The sequence below is a fragment of the Gadus chalcogrammus genome, chromosome 8 (genome assembly GCF_026213295.1).
Source record: "Gadus chalcogrammus isolate NIFS_2021 chromosome 8, NIFS_Gcha_1.0, whole genome shotgun sequence".
In the NCBI taxonomy this organism is placed as follows: Eukaryota; Metazoa; Chordata; class Actinopteri; order Gadiformes; family Gadidae; genus Gadus; species Gadus chalcogrammus.
In genome coordinates, this window is record NC_079419.1 from 23,491,525 (window position 1) to 23,517,478 (window position 25,954).

The 25,954-nt window shown below is 42.4% G+C and overlaps 1 protein-coding gene and 1 long non-coding RNA gene across 18 annotated transcripts; both read right to left on the reverse strand.

Moving 5' to 3' along the window:
- Window positions 1-8,423: 8,423 nt before the first annotated feature.
- Window positions 8,424-15,821, reverse strand: LOC130388211 (putative nuclease HARBI1). Of its 2 annotated transcripts, XM_056597595.1 has the most exons (3): window positions 13,658-15,821; window positions 13,464-13,576; window positions 8,424-12,932 (listed from the first exon to the last, which is right to left on the reverse strand). In XM_056597595.1, exons 1-3 carry the CDS (start codon window positions 14,088-14,090, stop codon window positions 12,924-12,926), a joined length of 555 nt encoding a protein of 184 aa, XP_056453570.1. In that variant the 5' UTR covers window positions 14,091-15,821; the 3' UTR covers window positions 8,424-12,923. The 2 variants fall into 2 exon arrangements, with proteins under 2 accessions (XP_056453570.1, XP_056453569.1); XM_056597594.1 differs by having other exon boundaries at window positions 8,424-13,576.
- Window positions 15,822-18,601: 2,780 nt separating this feature from the next.
- On the reverse strand, window positions 18,602-24,044 carry LOC130387569 (uncharacterized). 16 transcript variants are annotated; one of them, XR_008896326.1, is made up of 8 exons: window positions 22,976-24,044; window positions 22,370-22,860; window positions 20,940-22,275; window positions 20,813-20,857; window positions 20,547-20,611; window positions 20,356-20,461; window positions 20,181-20,219; window positions 18,602-19,814 (listed from the first exon to the last, which is right to left on the reverse strand). It is a non-coding gene; the product is annotated as an uncharacterized LOC130387569 (long non-coding RNA). The 16 variants fall into 16 exon arrangements; XR_008896319.1 differs by having other exon boundaries at window positions 20,356-21,896; window positions 22,025-22,072; window positions 22,156-22,275; XR_008896323.1 differs by having other exon boundaries at window positions 20,356-20,990; window positions 21,095-21,155; window positions 21,653-22,275.
- Between the last annotated feature and the right edge of the window lie 1,910 nt (window positions 24,045-25,954).

Consider the following 25,954-nt stretch of genomic DNA (forward strand, 5'->3'; position numbering starts at 1 on the left):
CGATTCTCTGTTTAGACTGCCTTACAGTTGATTTGAAGAGACAGATGGTTTTGATGGTGATGCAGAGGAAATAGTTTCAGAAAGTGAGGATAAAATTTCTGAAAAATCAGAGTCTGACACTGAGTTTGAAGAGGAGGATGAGCATCAGCCAGCTCCGAAACGTAAAAGAGCCTCAGGACTAGCCCTTCAGTAGCCAGGACAAGCCTGCGAGCAGCCAACCCCAGGACCATCCCGTGAGCAGGCAGGACCAGCCCGCAAGCAGCCAGCCCCAGGACCATCCCGTGAGCAGCCAGCCCCAGGACCAACCCGCAAGCAGCCAGCCCCAGGAACAACCCGCAAGCAGCCAGCCCCAGGACCAACCTGTGAGCAGCCAGATGTAGGACCAGCCCGTCAGCCAAAAATAAACGCTGTGAAGTGTGTGGACCCATGATGGACAGAAAAACACAATATGCAACCAGTGCAAAAAATACAATACACACACAGTGAGACTCTGCCCCTCATGTGTGGTATAGTCTGATATATGTATAACGGCCGTGTTCAAAGGCTTTAATGTGTTGTTCAGACAGATGTTATTGAGTATGTTTCCATTTCTAATGATGTTGATTATTTCCCAGTTATGCCTTTTTTATAGTATAGTAGATTTTATTTGGACATGGACATGACAATGTCATTGGACGAACCAGATGCATTGTTTACAGTTTATTAGCATAAATGCTAGTTTACAACACCTGTCCACAGGAGGCTTTTTATGATGCATTTCCTTATTTTGTTACATTTTAATACAAAAATAAACAAAAAGGAGTGACACCTATTCATAAATGGGATTAAACAAAGATAAAGTGAACAAATTTAACATATGTGTTGTTTATATTACTTGCAATTGGGTAGTAAGATTGGAATGTACGTTGGCCGAGAGCAACCAATAGGTTTAGAGCTAAATGGTCCCGCCCCCAGGAACGTTTTTTTTTCTTCAGATTTGACTGTCAGGAGTTTCAAAACGAGTGCGCGACAGCACACTGCCAATATTCACGTGACTCAAAGCTTGCGCCTGTGTGGTCAAATCTCTGAAAAGTCAGTTCTGAAAAAATATGTTGCAATGGTGTAAACGTACAAATTTACAAGTTTTTTAAACTAAATATTCAACCTTTCAAAACTTATTTCTCAATGTATGAACACCTGTTTGCAGAATCCCATTTACAAGGTTTCAAAACCGGGAAACAATGAAATACACTGTTAGAACAGTGCCAGATTTGAAACTCTGCAAATGCGCTGGTGAAATAGTTTGAACTTTGAAAATGTGTTGGTGAAAATGATGAAGATAAAATAGAACACCAAATCATGTTTACAGATGTTTGAATTTTTGTTTGAATTTTATTCAGGTTCTAATCTCTTTTTTCGGTGTTGAGTTTTCAAACCCAGACTTACAAGCCTTTGAAACTTTTTTTTTCAGGTTTGAATTATGGCAGGAAACTGGCTCCATAGTCGCAGTCCAACACCCAGACTCCCCCATCCGCCAACACCAGCATGGGGATAAGGGAGGGACGAAGGATGTACACGTGCCGTTCACCGGGCTGTGCGTGATTGACAGTGCTCTGCCGATGGCAAGAATGTGATTGGAATGTACATCCGCCGAGAGCAACCAATAGGTTTAAAGCTAAATGGTCCCGCCCCCAGGAAAGTTTTTTTTTTCTTCAGACTTCACTGTCAGGAGTTTCAAAACATATGCGCGACAGAACACTGCCAAGCTTTCAAAACCGGGAACAATGAAATACACAGTTAGAACAGTGCCAGATTTGAAACTCTGCAAATGCGCTGGTGAAATTTTATGAACTTTGAAAATGTGTTGGTGAAAATGATGAAGATAAAAATAGAACACAAACTCATGTTTACAGATGTTTGAATTTTTTTCAGTTTATAATCTCTTTTTTCAGTGTTGCAAAACCTTTTTTACAAGGTGTTGAGTTTTCAAACCCAGACTTACAAGCCTTTGAAACTTTTCTTTTCAGGTTTGAATTATGGCAGGAAACTGGCTCCATACAGTTCCCCTTCGGAAAGGGTATCCCTAGTAAGCATGCCGCCAGCATTCACTCACACCACCACCCATGGCCCGAGTACATTCATACACACCACCACCCATGGGCTCCGCACATTCATACACTACATCACCCATGGGCTCCGCACATTCATACACTACACCACCCATGGGCTCCGCACATTCATACACTACACCACCCATGGGCTCCGCGCATTCATACACTACACCACCCATGGGCTCCGCGCATTCATACACTACACCACCCATGGGCTCCGCACATTCACACACTACACCACCTATGGGCTCCGCACATTCACACACAGCTCAGCAGATGGGCCCTGCACCTCAATCCTGCTATAGACAATTACTGGAGGTACACTCCGATGAGGAAGACCATGATCCTGTATCTTGGTAGGAAAACTGAGTTTGACACAATTTGTTTACACTTTTTTTGTTCAGTACCTGCCTAGTTTTACTGTTTTAAGCACTTTAAGTTCATTCTTTCTCACCACCAGGCAGAGGCCCACTAGTGGGCTACAAAGTGATATGGGCCACAAAGTATGATACATGTTAAGATAAGTTTACAAAAGCATTTCATTTTTACATTATCATTCAGATGCATAACCTCTGTTAACCATATTTACCAGTTTAATTTATCTGTTCTGTAAGTATGACTAGGTTTGCCCTGAAGTAAAAAAGATTTGAGACTCTGTGGTTTGGTTAATATGGCACTTTATTATTCATTGCCTTGTTTGGTTTTTGATTTGACTATTGCAAAGAAAATCAAAGTAAATGACAATTTTGCAGTCTGAACAAGTTGATGTTGCGACACACCTGAGCTTAAACATTTTGATCATGAGGATCAACTTCAAATGAACATATAAGGGAACATAGTGCTTGTTAGTTAACTGAGTCCTAATGTAAATAATGCTATGCTGTATTTGAATATAAAGTAGTTATACTGATCTATACAATGTAAGTGCAACGTATTACAAAGTGCAAAGTGTCCTTGTAGACCCAGTATTCACCTTGCTGAAGAGAATGTACAGCCAGTAGTCAGCCACCTTGGACACTGTCCACCTGTGCACAGTCTAGTTCAAATGCCATTAGGGGTCAAGATATTTGGTGAGGATTCTCCTCACTCTCTTTCCTCTCAACTCATTACAGTCAGTCAGATAGGTGTTTGTCTGGGTGGGAGGCTGCAGATCCCTGTCATACTGTAGCGGGTTAGACTAAGTTGAATGTTGGGGTGCCAGTCAGAGTCAAGTCTGACAAAGTAAAATAAAACATAACCGAAAATAGCTTAGTTAACCCACACAAATTAATAACTAGGCAGATCAAAGAGCAACAATAAATCACAAATAACCAGCGTCTCTCGACCCGGTGTAGCAACAACCCACCCAAAACAAAAATACACACCGGGTACTCACGGTACCGAAGTTGATAGCATTAGTCAGAGTTAGAATCAGTCAGTTGTGAGGTTCAGGTGCCCATGAAGCAACGTCCGGTTGGGGAATGACGACATTCACATGCAGGCAATCGCCGACGTGCCGACGAAACTCCCAGGACAAGGTTGCAAAGCTGATTATAACGCAGACTTCAAACAAGACGCTTACCGCCGTGGTCCCACTTCTTCTACACGGACTCTCCTTTTCCGGTGACTTGCACTCGCTACCCCCTTTTCCTGCTTGGAGGACGGACTTTTTAAACTGCGCGGAATCGGTGGGCAGTTGATTTCCATTGGAGTAGGAGATGAATGGGGGTGGATGACGGAGGAAGCCTTGAATGGAGGTGTGTTTTACTGGAAAGGGGTGTAGCAATGTGTGATTCTGACAACGCGGCCGCTACAATACTGTATGGCCTCCTGCACAACACGGGGATCTACAGTGTCGTTCCAGGCCTCACAGTAATTGTGGAGGACGAAGCAAGCGTAGATGACACTTTCAGGTCGGTGAGATTTATGTCCATGGGCCGTCTCAGGGCTGAAAACCTGCCCTTGAGCCGACCAAATGAACATTGTCCAAAGTACTGGAGCAGTACTTTGGACAAACAAAGTCCAAAGTACTGCTCCACCTGAATATTCTTTTATGAGGTAGGGGAGAAGGGGGTAGGCAGGGTCTCCTAAGAGAAAGACAGGTATGGGCTCCTCTTCATGCACTATCTGCTTTTCCAGTGAAGGTATCTTGCCAGTCTTCAAGTAGGTGTTCACCTTGGAATTGGCAAAGACACGTGCATCATGGACACTTCCAGGCCATTGTATGGCATGAATCTGTGAGGCAAACCAATAGCATATTTTAAATTTGTACAAATACAGAGTGCTTTACTTGTATACAATAACAATATAGTGAAACCTATATGGGCTATAGAAAAAGCAGAAAACCTTTAGCCTACCTATATTTGTGGTCGCAGACCGCTTGGACATTCAGGGAATACCTGCTCTTCCTGTTAATGTAGTCCATGGCATTGACGGCTGGCTGTTTAATTTCGATATGAGTCCCATCTACTGCCCCCAAACATTGGGGCATTCCATGGTCCTTCTGGAATCCGGAAACAAGCTTCTCTACTTCTGGCACAGTAGATGGCAACCGGAGGTACTTTGGACCAAGGTAGTCAGTTATGGCCTTGCAAGTTTGTCGGATGAGAATTGACACAGTTGATCGGGATAAACCGAAAGCATTGGCAGTTTTCCTTAGGCGCTGTCACGTTAAAATTGTACCGGGGGTGAAAATTGTATCGGCCTACGTCATCCATAGTAATCCATTCCAAGCCTGCCTGGCAACAGAAGATCGCGTCAACGGGCGATCGCGTCGAATGACGTGGGAAGGTTCTTGAACATTCGCGAACTCGTTCATTGAGCGCTACAAGACAGATAACACTTATTTTACAAATTACATTTATTAGCGTTCATAACATTATATTTTAATTGTATTGCATTGTATTTATATATTTCCCTACACAGTAATAGCTAAATGTTATGGGGATAACGTGAATAATAATAATAAAAAACATTTACCAGTTAGTAAATGCCTGCTCACCTATCTACCCATCTATCTATCTATTATCTATCTATCCATTACCTATAATCTATTCTCTAAATTAAATTAAGGAAATTCAATTAACACAAGCTAGCTAGACTATGATACACATTAAACACTAAATTTGATAAAACAATTAAATGCGATACAAATATAAAGTAAAAACAAGTGTTATCTAGCGATCCGTTATCTGTATTATATTATTTCGTCTTCGGCAACATGAGCGCGATTGAAACCTGCCTGGCAACGGACAACGGACAACCCCTTACGTAATCTGTTGTCCGTTGCCTGGCAACGGACAATGATTAGGTACCCGGTACAATTTTAACGTGACAGCGCCCCTCGTCGCTCAAATAATATAACGTGCAATCTACCTTCTTCAAGACTCCGACAGGTGCCCTCATGTTGGTGGTTTCACCTTCTATGTAAGGTCGAAGTTCTTCACTTAAAGCAATAAGAGCATCTTTGGACATGCGGAAGTTTTCACGCCACGCATTTTCATCAGCTACTCCTTCCACAAAGTTATCCCACCATCAACTAGATCTCCCAGGTCTCGTTTCAGATTTATGCGTTTTCATGCCCCAAAAACGCTGTCAACGTCTAAACGAAAGGCACTTCTGATAAAATATTTTGTCGTTTTTACCCGCAAGCGTCCTCGTGTAAACGGGGCCTAAGAGTAATGCCCTCTGAGGACCAACCAATGCAGATCCAGGATATCATAGTTTTTTATGAATTTTGATGTTGCTTCTATTGACAACATGTATAGATTAGTGAATTCATATGGTACTTCCAAAACAAGTATCTTCTGCCTGTTAAAACAGCGACACATTGAAGCAAGACGGGAGGCCATTATTCGCGCCCTGATGGAATTCCTGGGGAAATCTTCGGGGGAACTCTTCAAAATTCATTTCTTTTTTAAAATGGAGCCTTTATTGGTCCCTTTTTAACATTTTTTTTTTCAAATATTTTCCAAATTTGATTTTCCAAAATTGTTGTGCATAAGATCTATAAGGCCTGATTTACTACAGGTTGTTTTGTGCGTGTGCAAACTTCAGCTGTTATCGGTACTGTGGAAGAATATTTTCAGAATCAGAACAATTTACTGAATATTGTTACGTATTTTAAGCACATAAGCTGCCCCCACATAGCCACTAGGAAGCAGGATTGAACACACAAGCTGCATTAGCCTCACATAGCCACTAGGAGGCAGGATCGAACACATAAGCTGCAATAACTACTCTAGCCACAGATGGCAGCACCTTTAGACAGGTGAGGAGGACGGAGCCATTACGTCACACCGGCCACACCTACTTCACATAGGCCACGCCCAATTGACCCTAACCAGCGCGGTGTGAGTACCAAATGTGTTCGGCTGCCAGATCGGTTCGGGGTCCTGCGCTTACTGGTGACGTATCGACACGTGACGTATCGACGCAAGCAAACGGCAAAACCCGGAAGTGTTTATAAACGGTGCTCAATCAGTTTTGGCTTTGATTTCATTGAACGGAGCCCGTTCTCTCACAAAGCCATTGGAAACACGTCTTAAAGAACTGATGAATGCATATTTTTATTTTCACTTATGTTAAAGTAAGGATTGGCATTGTTAAAGTTAGATATTAAGGCCGCGTTCACACTAGACTTTTTTTGGAAAAAAGGGCCGCCTTCTGCGTCTTTTTTACATGCAACTCTATGGGAAAAAGCAAAACGGCAGACGCCTTTTCAGAAAGGCGCCGCCTTTTATAAACTTCTAAAAAAGCGCATCCTCCGGCGCCTTTTTGAGTTCAATTTTCTCAACTTTTCAGAAAGGCGCCGGGTGACGTCAAGCGCCTTTTTGACAGCTGACCAATCAGGACGAGGAGAGTAGGTACACGCGTACCTTCCCTAGTAACATTCTATCTTAGTTACCGGTGCCCTCTAAAAAAGACCAAGATGGAGAAGGTACCAGTAGAGACACTCGTAATTGCTGTGGCTCATTATACTGAATTGTATGATTTGAGTCATAAGAGGTACTCAAACATCCACCACAAGGAGTCAATCTGGGAACAGATCGGCAGGACTTTGGGTTTTTCTGGTAAGTACACGTGAACTCTCATTCAACTGACTCTGATTCAACTGACGTTACTTTGTATTCATCGATATCGTAACCCAACCTATTAATTGATATCATAATCCGCCCCAGTTATTAAAAGTGACAACCCATTATAAACCTTTATAGATCGAAAAATATTTAATCAATCAATCTTACATATTTTAGTAACGGTGGGTGTCTAGATTACGACTGGTTACGACTGGTAACTTGTTTGGAATTTCAACTGAACTTTTTTGAAAACCGTGTGTTCCGTTATTTCCCGTTGTGTCAGAATAACGATAGATAGCCACAATAGGTATAACGAGTGTAGACTTATGCCAGGTTCATTTTTATCATAGCAAATGCATGCAGCAGAAAGTGGAAATACTTGAGGGACAAGTACAAGAAGGAGAAGAGAGAGGAGCAGGAGAAGTCCAGGAGTGGAGCCGAGGGGGGAGTCACGAGGAAATGGAAGTACCTCCATATACTGGAGTTCCTAGAGCCTTATAATCAGGACAGGGAGACCACCTCTAACTACCATCCGCAGACGGCAACAGTTATCCTAAATAATATTTGTTCAGAGGCAGGACAGGTAATTAAGTAGGCGATTATTAGGAATGTGTATACAGAAAAGCAGTGTGTATGGGGTTAATTCATGTATAAACCTGGAACATGCTAATACTTCTAATAATGTTCTAATAAGTGCTGTGTTGGGTTTTATTTAAATTTTTACTACAGGATCAAGCTGAGGAAAGCCTTGACCTAGAGGATAGCCTGATGCTTTACGAAGAGACCCCTGAAGCAAACCCTGAAGCTGAAGTGACCCCCGATAACCCGCCTCCCTCACCAACTTGCGCACCTTACCGGGACCCTTCACCGAGGACCACGTCTATTGGCAGGGGGAAGAGGAAGGCACCACAAGATATGACCGCATACCAGGCCCAAATTCTTCAAAGAATTGACCAAACTAAATACACAGAGACACAACATTACCTCCTCAGTCTGGCACCCGCAATTGACCGGTTAGACCCGCGAAAACAAGCCCTGGCAAAGCTTCGGATTCAACAAGCCTTGTATGACATTGAATTTGGAGAATGGTGTATACTATTCTCCAAATTCAATGTCATATAAGGCTTGTATAGTATAAAAATAGTGTTATATAAAATAGTATAAATATAGTTTATATAGTAGTAGTAGTAGTATATATATATTGTATAGTATACAATAGAGTAATATAAAATAGTATAAATATAGTTAATATAGTAGTAGTAGTAGTATATATATATTGTATAGTATAAAATAGAGTAATATAAAACTAGAGTAATATATGTAGCATATAACTAGAGTAAAATATTTGTATATATTTACATCATTATTGTATTTGTTATTGTTATGATTATTTATGAAAATAAACCTATAATTATATTTATTTTACCTGCAGTCATTAATCACATTGTTGACATTGCCTTGACACATTGCTTAATTTGTTCTTTAAATGACAACTCACAAGACCACACCTCAACTGATTTAGTTTTTAAAAGTTTACTGAAGGGCATGTGGGATGTGCAGGGGGCGGTTCTGCCAGGGGACTTGACCAGCTTCAGATGAAAAATAAGTTGTGAAGTTGGTCCTCACAGTAATGGCCTCGTTGCTGGCGTTGTTGCTGCCAACCCTGCCAATACTTCTCATTCCAGCAGATGGTTCTGCTGGACCAGTCAGTGCCTCTGTAGCACCCCCCCATCGCAGAAAGTTGTGTAGTATACACGTTGCCTTGACAACTGACTCTGCTACCTGTGGTGACACACCAAGCACCCTCCGGTATATCCTCCATTGGGCCGAAGGTACACTCCACCATTCTCCTGGCGTGAGAGAGGCGGTAATTAAAAACACGCTTTTCCCCGTGAGTGTGCCCAGGGTAGGGGCGAAGGAGATTTCTCCGCAAGGGGAATGCCTCGTCCGCCAGGAAAACATGAGGAATGGGCCCCAAGTTCTCTGCTCCAGGTAGGGGGGCATCCCCAGGGAGGTTGAGGGTCACCTGCCGCAGGGCAGACCCAAAGGCAGAGGCAGCTAATGTTCCTCCATCACTATTTTTGCCATAGGCTCCAATGTCGACCACCCTAAAACGATAGTGGGCATCGACTACCGCCAACAGTACAATGGAGAATGACTTCTTGTAATTAAAATAAAGGGAGCCGCTTAATGGAGGTGCCTCAATGACAACATGCTTCCCATCCATTGCCCCTACGCAATTGGGAAATGCCCACATTCTTGCAAAATCCTCTGCAATCTTCCTCCACTCAGCCTCTGTAGGTAAGGCCAGGAACTCCCCAGACAGGCAGTCCCAAATGGCCTCGCACACACTCCTGACTATTCCAGCCACAGTGCTTATTCCTACCCTAAAGTGGAAAGCAATGGACCGGTAAGAGTTCCCTGTTGCCAAATACCTAGGAAAAAATACACACACAAAAAAGATTGTTGTTAAAATGTGTTACAAAACACACTCACTCAGAGCCAATGATGTACTTTACCCCCTCCTTAACCTGGGGCCCGTTTCACAAAGCAGGTTCAACAAACTCTGAGTTAAAACCTTAACTCTAGGTTGAGCAACTCTGAGCTGTCAAACTCTAAGTTTTCGGTTTCAGAACAGGTGATAACACTTAGTTCAATCAACTCAGAGTCAAGGTAACCCTGGAGCCGTTTCTCAATTCGCGTACTTGTGCGTGCTCGTGTGCTCGTGGACTCGTGAAACGTCATCAGTCGTTGCCCGAGCACTGTTCCAATTCGAAGCACACATCAAGCGAGTACTGTCGTAAAACCCGGAAGTGTTCTGGATGCGTGCTCGATATCGCCGTTTCACCGAGCATGCATCGGAGGTGGCTCGTGTGTGCTTGCTCCCGCTATAAATCCCAGGATGCATTTCGCACTCGCAGCAGTACGAGGGCGGACAATATGGAGAAGACGCACACAAGTTACAACTGTAGCTTAAGTTACTCTTAACTTATATATATATTTATATAATATATAGGCCTAATATAATAATAATAATATATAAATATATATATGTAAGGTCGTGTGTGTGTGTATAGCTTATACACATTACAGGACACTCATATCTTTTCAATTGTTATTCATTCAGAATATTTACATACTATTTGAAAATGAAAGAGGCTGGGATTTTGTTTTATATCATTTGTTTATATTGTTCAGTAGTATATGCCTAAATGAGGCCGTAGCACAGTTAACGGACGAGCAGAGGTGGTGACGTCATCGAGTCCGCTGCTGTTCCAATTGCAGGTACGTACTCGCGTGCTCGCAAGTATGTGCTTGAAGTACAGACTTGCCAAGTACGTGCTAGCAAGTCATCGAGTCCGTAGTACGCGTGCTACGAATTGAGAAACGGCCTGAGTGAAGCTCGTGCATGAGGATATAAAAAGCCTTCATCAATGGAACACAGATAACATGATTCACCATGGCAACAAGTGGTAAACAGCCTCGATCCTCCTACTTCTCCCCAGTGGAGTTGGAAATATTAATGACTGCGTATGCAGAAAGTGAGCATATATTTTTAAAAAGAAGCAATACTGTGGCAGCAGCAAAAGCGCGGGATCTTGCGTGGCAGAAAATTGCTGACCGAGTCAATGCGTGAGTATTAATTTGAGAAAAAAAAGAAATGTTTTGTCTTGAATGTTCCACTTATTCAACAATTATATTCCATATGTGTGTCTGTGAGCACAGGTGCAACCCAACAGGCACCAAACGGACTTGGCAGCAGCTAAAGATGAAATATAAAAATGTAGTTCAAACAGGTAAGGTATAATAAAGTACAAGCAATTGTGATGTTGTTTAGCCTGCCCTCATTAAACAGCATTTAGTGGCTACATTCAACATGTGATGGATATATTTAAGTAATTAGGGAAATCTGCAAAAAAAAGAGAAATCCCAACACTGCCAGTATTTAATATTGTCTCTATGAAAGCAACACCTAAATGCCTTTTATACATACAAGTCTCCAAAGTTGTGTTTTCTGTATGTATTTAAATTTGACCTCCATTATAGCCAACAGAAAAAAGGCTGAGGCCCGCCAAACAGGTGGCGGTCCACCACCACCACCTCTCACAGAGGCTGAAAAGATGGCCCTCAGTCAGAACAGTGGACGACCCATTGCTGAGGGCATCTCTGGGGGGAGTTCATCGGACCCACCCACGCCCCAGGTCACAGGGGCCTACATAAGAGGTAAGTTATTCAAATGAATGGCATGTACGTTAATCCTTTTTCTAGTGTTCGCTCAGTAATGGCCACCCATTCATCTTAGACACAACTTAGTTGGCACACTGATTTTTCTTGTAGCAGTAGGCTACAGTTCTTTGCAATTGGCTGCTTTTGCTTTCAGATATCAATCTATTTTAAGGTGACTCAGTTTGAAAAATTTTGTTTAAATTAGGTGGGGCACTTTTCTGGGTAATCATCAACTGTCTAATCTTCATCTTCTATCAGTTACTGATGGTGTAATCTGTCTCGTTGAGCCTTCTGCCATAACAGACCTCCATACTGTTGTAAGTACTCTTAATATTCCACAGATTTTTCATAATTGGTAGAATATAACGCACACATTCTGTTTCATTACAGGAGGATGATGAAGACACCTTATCAGCTGCCACAGAGAGGGAAGATGCAGAGGCCAGCTGAAGTATACACCTTTTTTTTTTTTTTAAATAACTTTGGCTTCAGTTAATAGTGTTGTTCCACAATACAACTTGCAACTTCTTTCTCTCTAACAGAGCCATGCTGGAAATTACAATGAGGAAGAAGGTCCATCAACCTCCACAGCACAGCTTACCTCAGTAAGATGTTGTTCAGCATTGACCCACAACTTACAATGACACTAAATAGACATGGCACTGAAATTCAATGTCATTTATGTTCCTATAGCTCCCCGTGAAACAACTTTACAAGGTATATTTAGAATCTCAAATAAACAAATCACACCTAGAAATGGAGCACATAAGGCTGCAGATCACCAAAACAGAAAAGGAAATACAACTGCTGGACCATCAGTTAAAGGTGGGTGACGTGCCCACAGGTGGATGTTTTTTAATTGTTTCAACAACAAAGGATTAACAACTGTACAAAATTTGTCCTTCTAGGAAATAAAGAAGACCTCATAAAATGAGATGCATATTGTCGTTCTTGAACATTGGGGAGGTGATGGGTCAGTTAGAAATGATTGACACATATCATGTCTCTAACAGCTCTTCCATCTCGTGTATCAGCAGGGGGGGTATGATTAATACCTGGATCACAGGGGGAAAGAGTAGGACATTGTTCTCCTCTAATAGTGGCAATGTTGTGGAGAACCACACATGCCACTATAATGTCACAAGCTCTCTCTGGGGTGACCCTGAGCCTACGAAGGCACTGGAACCGGGCCTTGAGTATCCCGATGGTCATCTCCACTCTGGCTCGTGTCCTGCAGTGAGCCAAGTTGTAGTGTCGCTGTGGGTCAGGGTAAGGGGTCAGCAGATAGCGCTGGCAGGGGTACCCTCTGTCTCCGAGTAGGTAACCATCGAACTCTCCTATGATAATACAAGATACAGTTTATTGTTTCAGTTGCAATAGGAGGAAACAAAATATTTGATCATAGGATATAACTATATACTGTATATAAATTATATATATAAACTCACCACGGGCAAATCTGGCACTCAGTGTCGACTCACGAAACATTCGTGAGTCATGCACAGACCCAGGCCACTTCGCTTCCACATTGTTAATCATGTGGGCTCCATCACATGATCTTCACAGTGGTGTTACGTATTTTAAGAATCTAAGCTACCCACACATAGACTCAATGAAGACCAAACATATTAGCCGTAAATACCATACATAGCCACAAGGGGAGCCTTACTGAAGGCTGCAATAGATACTTTATCCACAGAGGGCAGCACCACAGACCAAGCGAGGAAAACCGAGGATTACGTCCCACCGGTTTTCTCCAAGTCTTCCGGTCCTCCGAGTCCATAAGAAAGCCTCCACATCTTGGAGACAGGTAGAACTCTCCAGGCAGCGCTAGGACATTCGTGGGCTAAAGTCTTAGACCAGCTAGGAGAACACTCTCGCACGTGCTAAGGCACATCTTCAATCTCTCTTATCTTCAGAGCATCAGTTTACCATACCGAAAATACTTTATACAAATAAAGTATCTTTAAAGCTATTCCTTTGGATTCGACCCCTCTTTCCTTGAAGAACATGATAGTGGAGAACAGTAATTAGCTGTATGGTGTAGTATATTTAATTTGGAATGTTAAAGGCTACTATTTAGGCCTACCTGCACATTAATGCTGTGGACAGATTTCCTATTCACATAATCTCCTTCATTTATTGAAGGAGCGATGATAGGAATGTGAGTGCCATCTATGCAGCCAATCACACCTGGAAACCCTAAAATATATCAAATTGACTGATTAGTGCTTCAAGTCTCAAAGCTTTATGACATAAATGAATTACTGCTTAGACTGATACCTGCAATTCTGTGGAACTCTTCTTTGAGAAGTCTGGTGGGTCTGTGACTTGGGAACACTACAAACGTGCATAGTAGCCGTTTCAGTGCAAGTGTCACATTTCGGACAGCCCGACAGACAGTTGCCTTGGACACATGCTCTGCATCACCGACGTTATACAAAAAACTGCCGTTGGCAAAAAAACGAAGTGCAATACAAAGAATTTGCTCGGAACTGAGAGCATGTCCACGATGCGTCATGTGAGCGATGTGAGGGCTGAGAATATCGTTTATATAAATTATAGATGATGCAGAGAAACGGAAACGCTCAAACAGATACTCATCGGGGAATGATAAAACATCCAATCGGGGTCTAATAATCCTTTCCCGGTGGAGATTTCTGCGGAGTATCTGCGCCTCGACATCAACTGGCTCTTCAATAAAAGGACACGCCATGTCTGCCACTGCCTTCAGTCTGCAGGCTTCAACTTAAGAGCAGGAGAAACTCGGGGTTAGTTGAAGAAAACCTGCCAGCGAGCAGGTTAGGTTCACGGAGTATGTTGCCAGGGTAACTAACTCAGAGTTTTCACTAAACCTGCTTTGTGAAACGGGCCCCTGGTGTCTCTCTCTCTAACACACAGACACACCTACTGTACCCTCTCCTGGTGTCACTATATCTTATTTATTTATGTGTTTATTTGAAAAGGGACAGTGTACATTGATAAACATTTCCAAGAAAATGTAAATGCACAGGAATTAGCTAGGTTAAGTCTCTCTCTCTCTCTCTCTCTCGTTACCCACCTCAAACAAATGCAAAGCCGCTCGTCTGGGCTGATGGTCTCCCTGAGATGTGGGTGCTTTTTTGAGATCTCTGGTCCAATCCTCCTTAGGAGATCCTCAAATTGGCTCTTGTCCAAGCGAAAAAAATTCTTGAACCTAGCATCGTCTAGACCAGGGGTCGGCAACCTTTGTGACATGGAGTGCCAGTTTGAAATTTTCTTCTCATCTAGTGTGCCATTATCAACAATAACGCAAAGTTAAATTATGTCACAATTTTTTTTTTTTTTTCCAATATACCTGGAATTTTATTCTCAACAATAACAGTATCTGTATTCTTAACAAAATAGCCACATCAATATTTCATCAAATTATCAGATGCCTACCAGACAGTGTGATCCCTGGCTTTTATCAACAATAACGCAAAGATAAATGACACAAAATACATTTTTCTTCCCAATATACCTGGAATTTGATTCTCAACAATAACAGTATCTGTATTCTTAACAAAATAGCCACATCAACATTTCAAAGACTGAAAAACAGCTACACATTTGAACTAAAACTAGTGTAACTTGAAGCAACATCAAATTATCAGATGCCTACCAAACAGTCAGTGTGATCCCTGGCCCTGCTTTGCTTGACTGAGCTCTGTGATCTGTGGCTTGTAGTTAGTTAGGCCTACTTTGAGTTGCAAACATGCCTCAGAGTGCTCCGTTGTTAACCTCCTTAATACATTCGCCATCTGTAAACGGCTTCCCATGCTTTGCAATGCAATGCGCAATGCGATAACTTGCTTCTGTCCCGTGATCTTTAGCAGTGGTAAAATCCTTGAAGGAGCAAGCTTGTTTTTCATATCTGGACACAGCACGTTTGATTGACTCTAATTAGTCTGCTTGGTCTTTGAAGGTCTTCTCTTGCTTCGTCTCAAAATGACGCAAAGGTACGCTGGAGTCCGAGGTAGGAAACCCAAACGCCGCCGTGTTTGGGTGATAGAGTTTAGATCGGGTTAGATTAAATAATCTCGGATATAAATAACAATAATCGGGTTAAATAAATTCACATGGTGTGTCTGGTGTGTTTCCAGCATTTGTAGTGTTGATCAGCAGATATATAGTCCGCCAAGACGTTGAGGTTGCTTAGCAACCAGAGACTCTGTCCATGCAAGTGAACGGAGCGTTCCCTCTTCGTCATAACTATCAAACCAAACATCCTTCACATTCACCGAGCGAACATTATGAAAGTAAAATGCACATTTCTCGCTAAAAATGTTTCCATAAACGCATTTAATGGCGTAACTATGTTACTATTTCCACACAGAATAAAGAAAGATGTCGGCCGTATGCTTCTGTCCAAGCTCACTACTCTCTGCCAGTGACGTCGGGTTAAGCTCAACACTTGACGTTCTGCACACAACATTCTCACAGCATAAAAATCTTGTGTCCAGCAGCACTGGAATGGCCTAGTTTTAGCTGCAGCGGGTGTGGCCATTGTTCACAATATCACGCTCTGTCATTAATTTATGTCAGCACGAAGACAGCGGACAGTGCGCTTGAATTTCAGACAATTTGATCTGAAATTCTCCCGCTGCAACCTGACCAATGGCCACGCTCCAACATCAAATCCAGTGGTGTCCTCCGGGTCCTAGTGCCGGCAGACAAAAGCCGGCTTTTTTTTTTTTTTTTTTAAACGGGACAGATAAAGTGAGTATCGTAATAACACTGAGGTGCCGTGCCAGTGTTTATTCTGCGGCGTGCCAACCGTGGCACGCGTGCCATAGGTTGCCGACCCCTGGTCTAGACGGAGCTCCTGAATTAGGTGGCCGAATGCCCCCTGCGACTCCCTATTGCGGAGGATGTCGTGCACCCATAAACGGCGCCTTGGCTGTTCCTCCCCCTCCTCCTCCTCAAACGCCAAAGCTAGAGCAATTAATTGTAACTGATTCGCCATTGTGTCTTTTAGCCTATCTACTTCAAAAAGTAACCAACGGAAAATGATAATAACGGATAATGATGTAACGCTAGAATGTATGATTACCGTTGTTAAGGTTACAGAATGCTCGCACTGAGGCGCTCAAAAGGCGCTCAAAAGGCGCTGAAGGCGGCGCTTTTTTCTTAAAAAATAAGTCTAGTGTGAACGCGGCCTAAGACAGTATTTTCTAGTTTCTATTAAAGGTTGGGTACGCAATTTGCGAAACGCCAGCAGATTTAGAAAATACACAACTGAAATGGTCCTACCCCCTCTCCTTCAACGCTGACTCTGACTCCACCCATTCCAAGTACCTGGACGCGCAATCATGCACGAGCACGAACAGAGATGCGCGAGAGCGAGCCAGGCTAGCGTAGGTTTTCGTTTAACAACATGGCACTACATTCAGCTGTAAATTGCACCCAGTACCGCGGGAAGTAGGGGTTTTGGGGGTGCTGCAACACCCCCTGTCCGAGGCCCTGTCTTATCACAGAAAACGATCATTTCTAAAAACTCCGGCCAAAGTGGAGATTACTGAAAACGCCGGTTATGCGTTGTCGTATCAACGGGGAGAAACGGGATTTTAGGTTCTGAAGCGTCACATTATGCACCAGGAAATGCTTAACGTCATGTGAGCGTCCGCTGTACCGTATTGGTCCGAATATAAACACAAACCCCATTGTAATACGACCTATATTTGGAAAAAAGATTTGAAGACCAGATCTTGATTTCATGAATAAATAAATTGTATTAATTGAAATAATATACGAAAATAAAAAGGCATAGAATAAAACACTGCATTGCCACTAAACAATAGTGCAAATAGGCCGTACTGATGTGTACACCAAAGACTTCCTGACACTCCTCTGCCCCGCTGTGTTCGCTCTGGCTGTGGTCGCTCCGAACTGTTTCGGCCCGTGGCAAAGCAGGTCATCCTCGCTGCTGTCCAAGGCATGTTGAGACGCAGCATTTATTTAATGCTCATATGTCCTAGTGCTGAAAAAAGGTTATATGAAAAAGTGTGAGGGTAGCGGTGGTGCGCTAAACTTGTTCTGTGAGCAGCTGGATGTGAACCATGGTGTGAAGGAAGTGAACACAACGATCGATTTTCAACTGTGCGCGCATGCACTGGTGTAATTGAGCTGCGCTGCTATATATCTTTTTTATCAATGTGACGAGTTGCGAGTCTAGTGCAGGCCGGGTTTTTTTTTTCCAGCACCCCCTGCTGAGAATACGTTCTCGCGGCTATGGTTGCACCAGATGTTATAAACATTAAACGGTCACATAAATCATTACTATTTTTAGAAAATGTATGTTTGTTTCATATAATTGTATTGGAAGTCCTGGTTTTCACTAGGGTTGCCGCGGTGTGGACATTTTCACACCGAGTAATACACTCGTCTCAACACCGGTATTACCGAGTATAAACGGTATAAACTTTGAAACTAGGTCAACCGCCACACAAGCATCGGTTTTTAGACCCTTCTCGTCCTTCAGTTGCCGCCAACGTTCAAAAGCAGCGCCTAGGATTATTCTTGATTTCAGTTTTTCTCTTTCAGCGTTTTTATTATCAATTACTCTCTGAAAAAGAGTTTTCCTTCTCTTTGCTGGTGGTGGTGGTGGTGGGGATAGTGGCGTCTTGTCTGCCATTGAAATTGTTTGCTACTGCTAACATGTGCTCGACAAACGGGAGCTTGCTCTGGGTCACGAGCTCTGGGTCACGAGTACTGCGCGCGCGGGGCGCGGGGGAGGGGGAGTGCAGTACGACCGTTTGATTGACGTACTTACTGTCCAATGAAACTCGGTGGCAATGGAAATGATTGGCTGGAGTTTTTCGAGCCCTGCCCGTTCCACAGATGATTGACAAGTTTAATTTTCATGTCAGTACTTCTAACTCAGTGGCTGTAAGCGGGTTATGATAAGGATTTCAAGTAATTTTGCAAAAATGGCCAAAAAAGCGAATCACCTACGCAACCTTTAACTGAAAATAACTTGGACAGTCATATGATTGATGAGATTTTATTTGCTCACACAAAACAGAATAAATAAGACAATACATTGATACAACTGAGGAACAGCTAAATGTAAATCCATAAAAAACTGCATGTTTAGATCCCATGGTGAATTGAGGATGAATTCATGAATGTGTTCAGATTAGTTTTTCATCCTATTCCTTGAAAATAGATTTTTTAGGGGGGGGGGGGGGGGGGGGGAAGAATGCCATCTGAAAGAAGCAGAGGTGTGCAGATGTATTTATCTTGAGACCTTCAACTTCATACAATTAGTCTCGTCAGGGATTTGTATCCATATTTACAACTTAAATGTACCTATGATCTTGGACGGCAGATGTCATCACAGTACCCCCCGTCGTAGCTGTCGGAATATATTCCTTCCAGTTTGCCTCTTTTCCCTGTACCTGTAATATATCCTAAAACAGAAATAAAAAATGAAATCAGTCTAACCACACACTTTGCATGCGGTTTATACAGGTATGACCTCAACACTTGTACTGACGCATAAGATTAGGGATTTGGAGCAGCAACCGTTGAGTGGAGGGCTACCTCGAGAACAACTTATTGCATTCTGGAATTTATGTTATCACCTCCTGTTCCAGTAGTCCGTCTGTTTATAAGGAGGAATGGGTGTTTTGTCAAGCAAGTAGAGAGTGGCTAAGTGATACTTGAGTTATATTACGGCAACCCGATGCCGTTGCCTCCCATAAAACGTTGCTGCTTAAAGTCCCTATTATCGAAGTTAAGAACCTGTGCAGACTTTGTAGATCCGACCACATGCCATGCAGGTCCCAATACTGTACATGGTGTAGAACTCTGCTCTGTAGTTGGCGGATACTCTACACACCATGTAGTGACGCCTGTGACAAACAAAGTGTAAGATGAAAGCACATTTATTTTTATAGAGCAGTAAAAACATGTATAGACCCCACAGGACATTACATTATTATATTAAATTAGGATATTGTACACTGATGCACCCTTCACTGAAGCACTTACTGTTGAGCCACAGAAAATGTGCCTGTCTTTTGAACTTGTCAGTGGACACTATGTCCCTGAAGGTGGAACACACCAGAGCCAGAGTTGGGTAAGCTTTATCTCCCTCTTGGAGTACCACCTCAGTGAGGATGTCAGACAACACTGACTTTGGCAACTGTAAAATATATGTCAGGCAAGATCAAGAAGATTTCATAGATAACACAACAGTTTCAAACGCAATGGGGCTGTAACGGGTTCCAATGAGTCAGGACACAGTTCTTGGTGAAAATGAAGCGAACTCCGGTTTATTTCCCGTTCGTGGCAAATAAACACAATGTACATGAACAAATGGACAACGACGAATGTTCGTTCAGTCCGTCCCGTGGTCTAGCTAAGCTCTCTCTGGCTCGCAGAGAGCGTCTTCCTTCTCTCTCTCAACCCCTCACTGAAAGACAAGCAGGCACATAAATACACACTTCCTGATTGGGTCAGATTGCAGACACCTGTCCGCAATCAGACCCCATCACCCCAGCAGATCCGGTGCTCCATACTCCCCCTGCAGGCCAGACGCCGCCCCACCTCCACAGGGGCGTTTAAAGCTTTTTTGCATAAGGCTGCAGAAATTTCAATATCGAAAATTATATGTAAATTGATTATAACACATCCCCATAGGTGCCCATTTGTTTTCCACTACCACAAAAACATATGGGATGTAAAGTGTTTAATTCTTTATCAATGTCCTTTAAAGAGCTAAAGAAAGCAGTCGATGAGTTAATAATAATTACAGCACCAGTGAAGTAAAAACAATTACCTCCGAAATGAAGCACAGGTCGGACTTCTCAGACTGAACCTTTGAGGGATAAATAAACTCTTATTGTTCAATTACATTAAAAAAAAGCTTAGTATGGATAAACGATGTACAGACAGATTGATATAAATATATATATGCATGTATGATCAAAACTCAATTTCTTCAAGCATGTCACCTTATGTTCAGTCTTTCTGGCCTTTGGGACCCTAAACACTGGCTCCAGCAACCCTGCGAGCAATGCTCGTGCCTCCTTGGTCCAGTATGCAAGCCTCCGTCCGTGGCTTTTGAGTGAGATAGTAACATAATAGTTAAACCTATTTATAAAAAAAAAAAAATTAAGAAATTACTTTCAAAGTTCTGTCATACCCATCGATCTGGAAACGTTCCATCAGGGAAATGCACCACCATTTCCTGATGTCTGCCATGTCCAGCTAAAATTAATGGAAGAATATATGCATTAGGTTGAGTACTACATCAGCCAAAATCAGTACTTCATAACTTCTCTGCTCAACATTAAACATTTTGCATGCCAGTTACTGTTTCGAGTAAAGTCTCCATAAATCAACGTTAAAAAGAAACAACACAGTGGTGTTGGTTTTATGTCTCCTTTGTCCCATAAATAAAATGCTGACCTCGGTGAAAAGAAATGGAGCATCTGTGCAGGTGCAGAATGCGTACTGTAAAAGGGAAACATATGAAGCTATGACAGTGTCAAATAATACCAACACACCTTAAATAGAGACTACATAAGGTATTTACCATCAGGATGAGGACACCACATTAATTGCCAGTGGTTTGGCACGGGAAACCCTGTAAGACATAGGCAAGGCGTTAGATAGGCAATACCACCGTGACATGGGCTAAAGGAAAATAAAAACAAGCACATGCAAGTACATGAAACGAAAGAACTGTACCTCGAAGTCTCTGCCATGCTTAGTTCTCCATTGGCCTGGGGCAATGCGCTGTGCTAGGTCCCTGTGAAGACCAATCAAAATTATTAGGTGTCCTTACTTCAGAAATACCATTGCAAGCAAAAATAGCATTTATAGCCACTGAACAGGGCTAACCTTGAAAATGGCCTTTGAACGAGGCTTGATTATATTTCATTGTATCCGGTTGCAGACATATTGTTTTTTGAATGAATTGTATTAGAAATTGAATCTAAATCAGTTGACAACCCTTGCCAATAGAATACTATGAAATCTGTACAATATCCATTCAAGCCACAGAACAGGGCTGATAGCTGTCCATATGTTACAAAACCTAAAAATGTCCTGGTAACGAATGTCACCAAACCCTTCTGGTTCTAGAGAGTCCAGCAAAATGAGCTCTCTATCTGCTAGTTTCATGACCCGTAAATCATTCACAGAACAGCTCAGATCACAAACAGTCCATAATTAGGAATGAAAACATATCCCAAAACTGCAGCTCATTTTTACTTCACCGGTTGAGAGTATCTGTAATAGACTCACGCAAAGCACATATTGGTCTGCTTTCCCTGGCTGTCGGCTCCAGGCAGGGAGGATGATTAGGTCCTTCTGCAGCAGGTCACCCTAGCAATTTGAACACATTTTTGGGCATTTACTGTTGGTCAGTCTCAAACTACACAGAAGCTTACAGGAAATAATGACGTACTGGAAGACCAGCCATAGGGTCCACTGTTTCAGACTTCCAAGTTGGAATCACATATGCGTCAACGACGTGGATGTCTTTTCCCTGTATTGATTGAGATGAAATATTCATAGTAATTAGTGCACCACATGGGAAAATCGCAATACAAAACTGTTGAAATTATTTGGAAAAAAATACAATGTTTCACAGGTCAACAAATGACAAAGCCTCACATGTCTTCGCGCGGCCTCCGCCACAAGTTTGAAACATGAGTTTCCGATCTGAAAAAAAGAGTAACAAAAGTAACTTTTTCAATTATTTCCCCCCAAAAATACCCTACATGTTAAAGCTTCCCTATGCCTACATTGGACTCCATGTTCCTAGGAAGACCCAAGCTCCAAAAGTCTTCCCTTGTCAGGCAGACATCCCCCTCTTCGACCGAAATTTCACCTCCAGGTCTGCTAAGGTCAAGGGCATAGTTGAGCTACAAATGAAAGTTTGCAAAACATACTTTAAACCAGAAAGGAAAACATTCAAAAAATTCCCTTCTATGATTGTGTAAAAGTAGAAATCTATACCAGCATGTCCTGAACAGGATTTATTTTCTTTAAATAGACCACTCCAGTGGAGGCATACTGGTGGTCAGCGGCCAATTGGGTCGGGACATCAGGCTCGGGCTTGCAGGAGTCTAATGAGAAGGATAATGTACTGTGCAAGAAAGTGTATTTGGAATGGAGATTCAAAGTGTCCTCATATTAAGAATTATATTGCCTCTGAATGTAGGCCTAATGAAAGGCTTCAGCTGGGAAACATTGGCCTTCTGTTTCAGCTGAACCCCTGTCCTGCTGGTCAGCGTTGCCACACCCTTGGACGACAAGGAGGAAATTACATAAGGCCCAGACCAGTACTTGACCAGTACTAGTTTGCCCCCTTTTCGCCTTTGCTTCCTCATGTTGGCCTTCATGACCTCATCCCCATCTTTGAATAAGAAAGACTTAAATATCTTCCCCTTCGCCTGTTCAAAGGCCTTCTTCTGCCTTTTTTGGGCCACTTTTATGTTCTCGTATATCTGAAAAAAATATGAAATGATTGTAATGTAATTGTTTCTTAAAACTTAATTTCAGGAGTAATTGAGATATATATCTATATATATATATAGATATATATTGCCATTTTACCATCACCTTTGCATGCAGATCTGCGACTTCTGCAGTTTGTGCCTCAAGCTTCTCGTCGCTTGAGTCCAAGACCGACGTAAGAGAGTCCCCATCCTTCTCTAAATTAATCACCCCAGGGGAGCGAGGGTGCCGCACAAAAAGGGCACAATAAGGTGTGAACTTGGTTGATCTCTTAATTAAAAGGGAATACAGTAGTTTATTGAAAATCTGTCGTTGTTGAATATTGTTTCCATTTGCAGTCCTTACCTAATATTACCTGTTTTGAGGTGTTGACACTTGCAACAATTCCCCTTAAATACAGATCCCAGTCATTCTGCTCTTCCCCACAGTACTTGGCCAGGGCTGACTTTATTGTCTTATTTGTCCTCTCTGCTTGTCCATTGGCCTGTGGGTGATAGGCTGAAGTGATGCAGTGTTTCACACCGAGCGCTGCAAACACCCCATGGTTGAGCTGCAATGCATTAGTTTATGTAAATTAACTTGAAAGATAGGATTCAATGACAAATATTCTATGTCACACATACACTGTTTTAGAAACATAACTGTACCTCATTAACAAATTCCCGTCCTTGGTCTGTAATAATCCTGTCGACCAGACCGAAGTCGAGGAGGATATTCACAATTTTTCGTGACACCTCAACGGCTGTTTTGGAGCACAGCGGTTTTGCCACAACCCACTTCGAGAAAAGATTGGTTGCTGTCAGAATAAATCTGCCACATAAAATGCATGTTATACAACGGGGGACCTAAATCCAGCGATCTGATTGGTTCCCAACTGTTGTATAATGGCGTATACATAACTGCTATGACGCCCGATCATTTTGTGAAAGTTTGCATATCACTCCGCGCCTGGAAGTAGAAACAGTTACAAAGTAAAACATATGTTGGATGATGGAGAGCGTGTAAATGTCATTACTCCGGGAGTGAGCAAGGCGATGGAGGGACTAACGAAAGCTTAGGCACACGGCGAGTGAACTGCTCAAGAGGATAAATTGCCGGCGAACCGCTCTATCGGAGCCTTCTCCGATAGAGCGGTTCGCCGGCCGACATTCCGGCGGACATTCGGCCGACATTCACCGGCGGTTGTCCGGCCCTCCGCTGCGCGTCGGGGCCGGACAACGCCCCTTAACAGTGGTATAATGAGCACATACCACAGCCTGGCGTGATCTATTGCTTAATTATAAATATAGTAATAATCACTAATAGACATTCCATCCCTGTCACTAGTTTTCCTTGAAACCAAATCTTTTGCATTGATAATCTTTAAATGTGGTTACACATACATCAGCCATGCATAAAGCTACCTTTTGCCCTTTGCGGTAGTGGGAAGGGGACCTATCAGGTCAATTCCAAGGACACTCCATGCCTTGCTGACATCAATAGGATGAAGGCCAGGGGCAACCGTCTTCATCACTTCCTGACGCTGACAATGGGGACATTCATCAACCTTTAAAGCAGTGAAATAAAGTTCCATCAAGATCTACTGGTATCATGGTATTACATAAGTACGACAAAGCAAATAACAAGTTCTCTGTATATTTGTTGCAATTTAAGGAGGTTACAGGAGACAGATTAAAATACTTCTACAGAATATCTAAATTTAAAAAAAAATCCATCTCAATTCAGTCTCATAACTCACCTTTCAAAAAGTCCAAAAACGTACCCATTTCTTAACGTCCTCTCGGATGGTTGCCCAGTGGTAGGATGCCTTTATTTTGTCCATTGTCCTGCGCCTCCCTGGATGACCTCCAGTGCCGAGGTTGTCATGGCACTCCCGGAGTACATCACGAGCCCGCTCATTAGAGCACACCACCAATCTCGCTTAGTTTTTGTGCCTATAATACAACTCCTCATCTGATGCAGCGGGAAAAAAACATTCATTTTAGAGCTGCCCTGACTAAGAGTTTTCCATTTAGAATATTCCCTCTCATTTCTTTTGTATAACAACATTACTAGTAAAACCAACAAGTTAACTATTAGGGGGCAGCCCTACTTCATTTATGAATGTGTATGTTACAATCTGTGGTTAGATAACATTATGACAACAGGGTTAGGGTTAACTTAGTAGCTTCAGGAAATCTAGTGAAATTGCCAAGTTACAAATAAAGGTTAAATACAAGCAAATGTTTTGGGCAGTACTTGGAAGAAAAAAGCAAAAGAATAGCGCCAATAAAGAATACTTCAGATAAACTGGCTCAAATGTGCATTTGCGTTTGACACACTGTGACTTACCTTTCAGAAGGTAGGTCTTTGAGACCCTCCTAATGTTGGCCTTCCTGCTCTCTGGGTTTGGGGTGGTTGTTGTTAGGCTGTGATATGTGTTTAGATTGAGGTAATGCTTGACTTCCGTGTAAAACGCTTCCATTTCTGTGAAAATAAATGAAATAAACAAAGACAGACAGACTGAAAGTTTTCAGAATTAAGGCCAGAAAACAATTAATTCAATGGTATTAGGGAAAGGGTAATTATCACCTACAAAAGCCGACCCCCCCCCCACAACTTCATTCAAATGAAGTTCATTTTTAAAATGTCTATTTATTTTATATTGTTTTTGCTTTATTATAAGTCGGCTGTAGTTATTTTGTTTTATTTCTCAAGAATGCTGCTTAGAATAGTTTGTGGCGTGTTTAGTCACATAAAAACGCCTCTTTTATAGGCTTATTTGAAAAGGTTGAAATAATTAGCTCCGAAATGCCATCAATCTGATTATTATTCATAGATTAGAAAAGAAAAGTAGATCGTTAAAGGTTGGGTGCGGAATTCGCTTTTTTGGCCATTTTTGCAAAATTACTTGAAATCCTTATCATAACCCGCTTACAGCCACTGAGTCAGAAGTACTGACATGAAAATTAAACTTGTCAATCATCTGTGGAATGGGCAGGGCTCGAAAAACTCCAGCCAATCATTTGGATTGCCACCTCGTTGCATTGGACAGTAAGTACGTCAATCAAACGGTCGTACTGCACTCCCCCTCCCCCGCGCCCC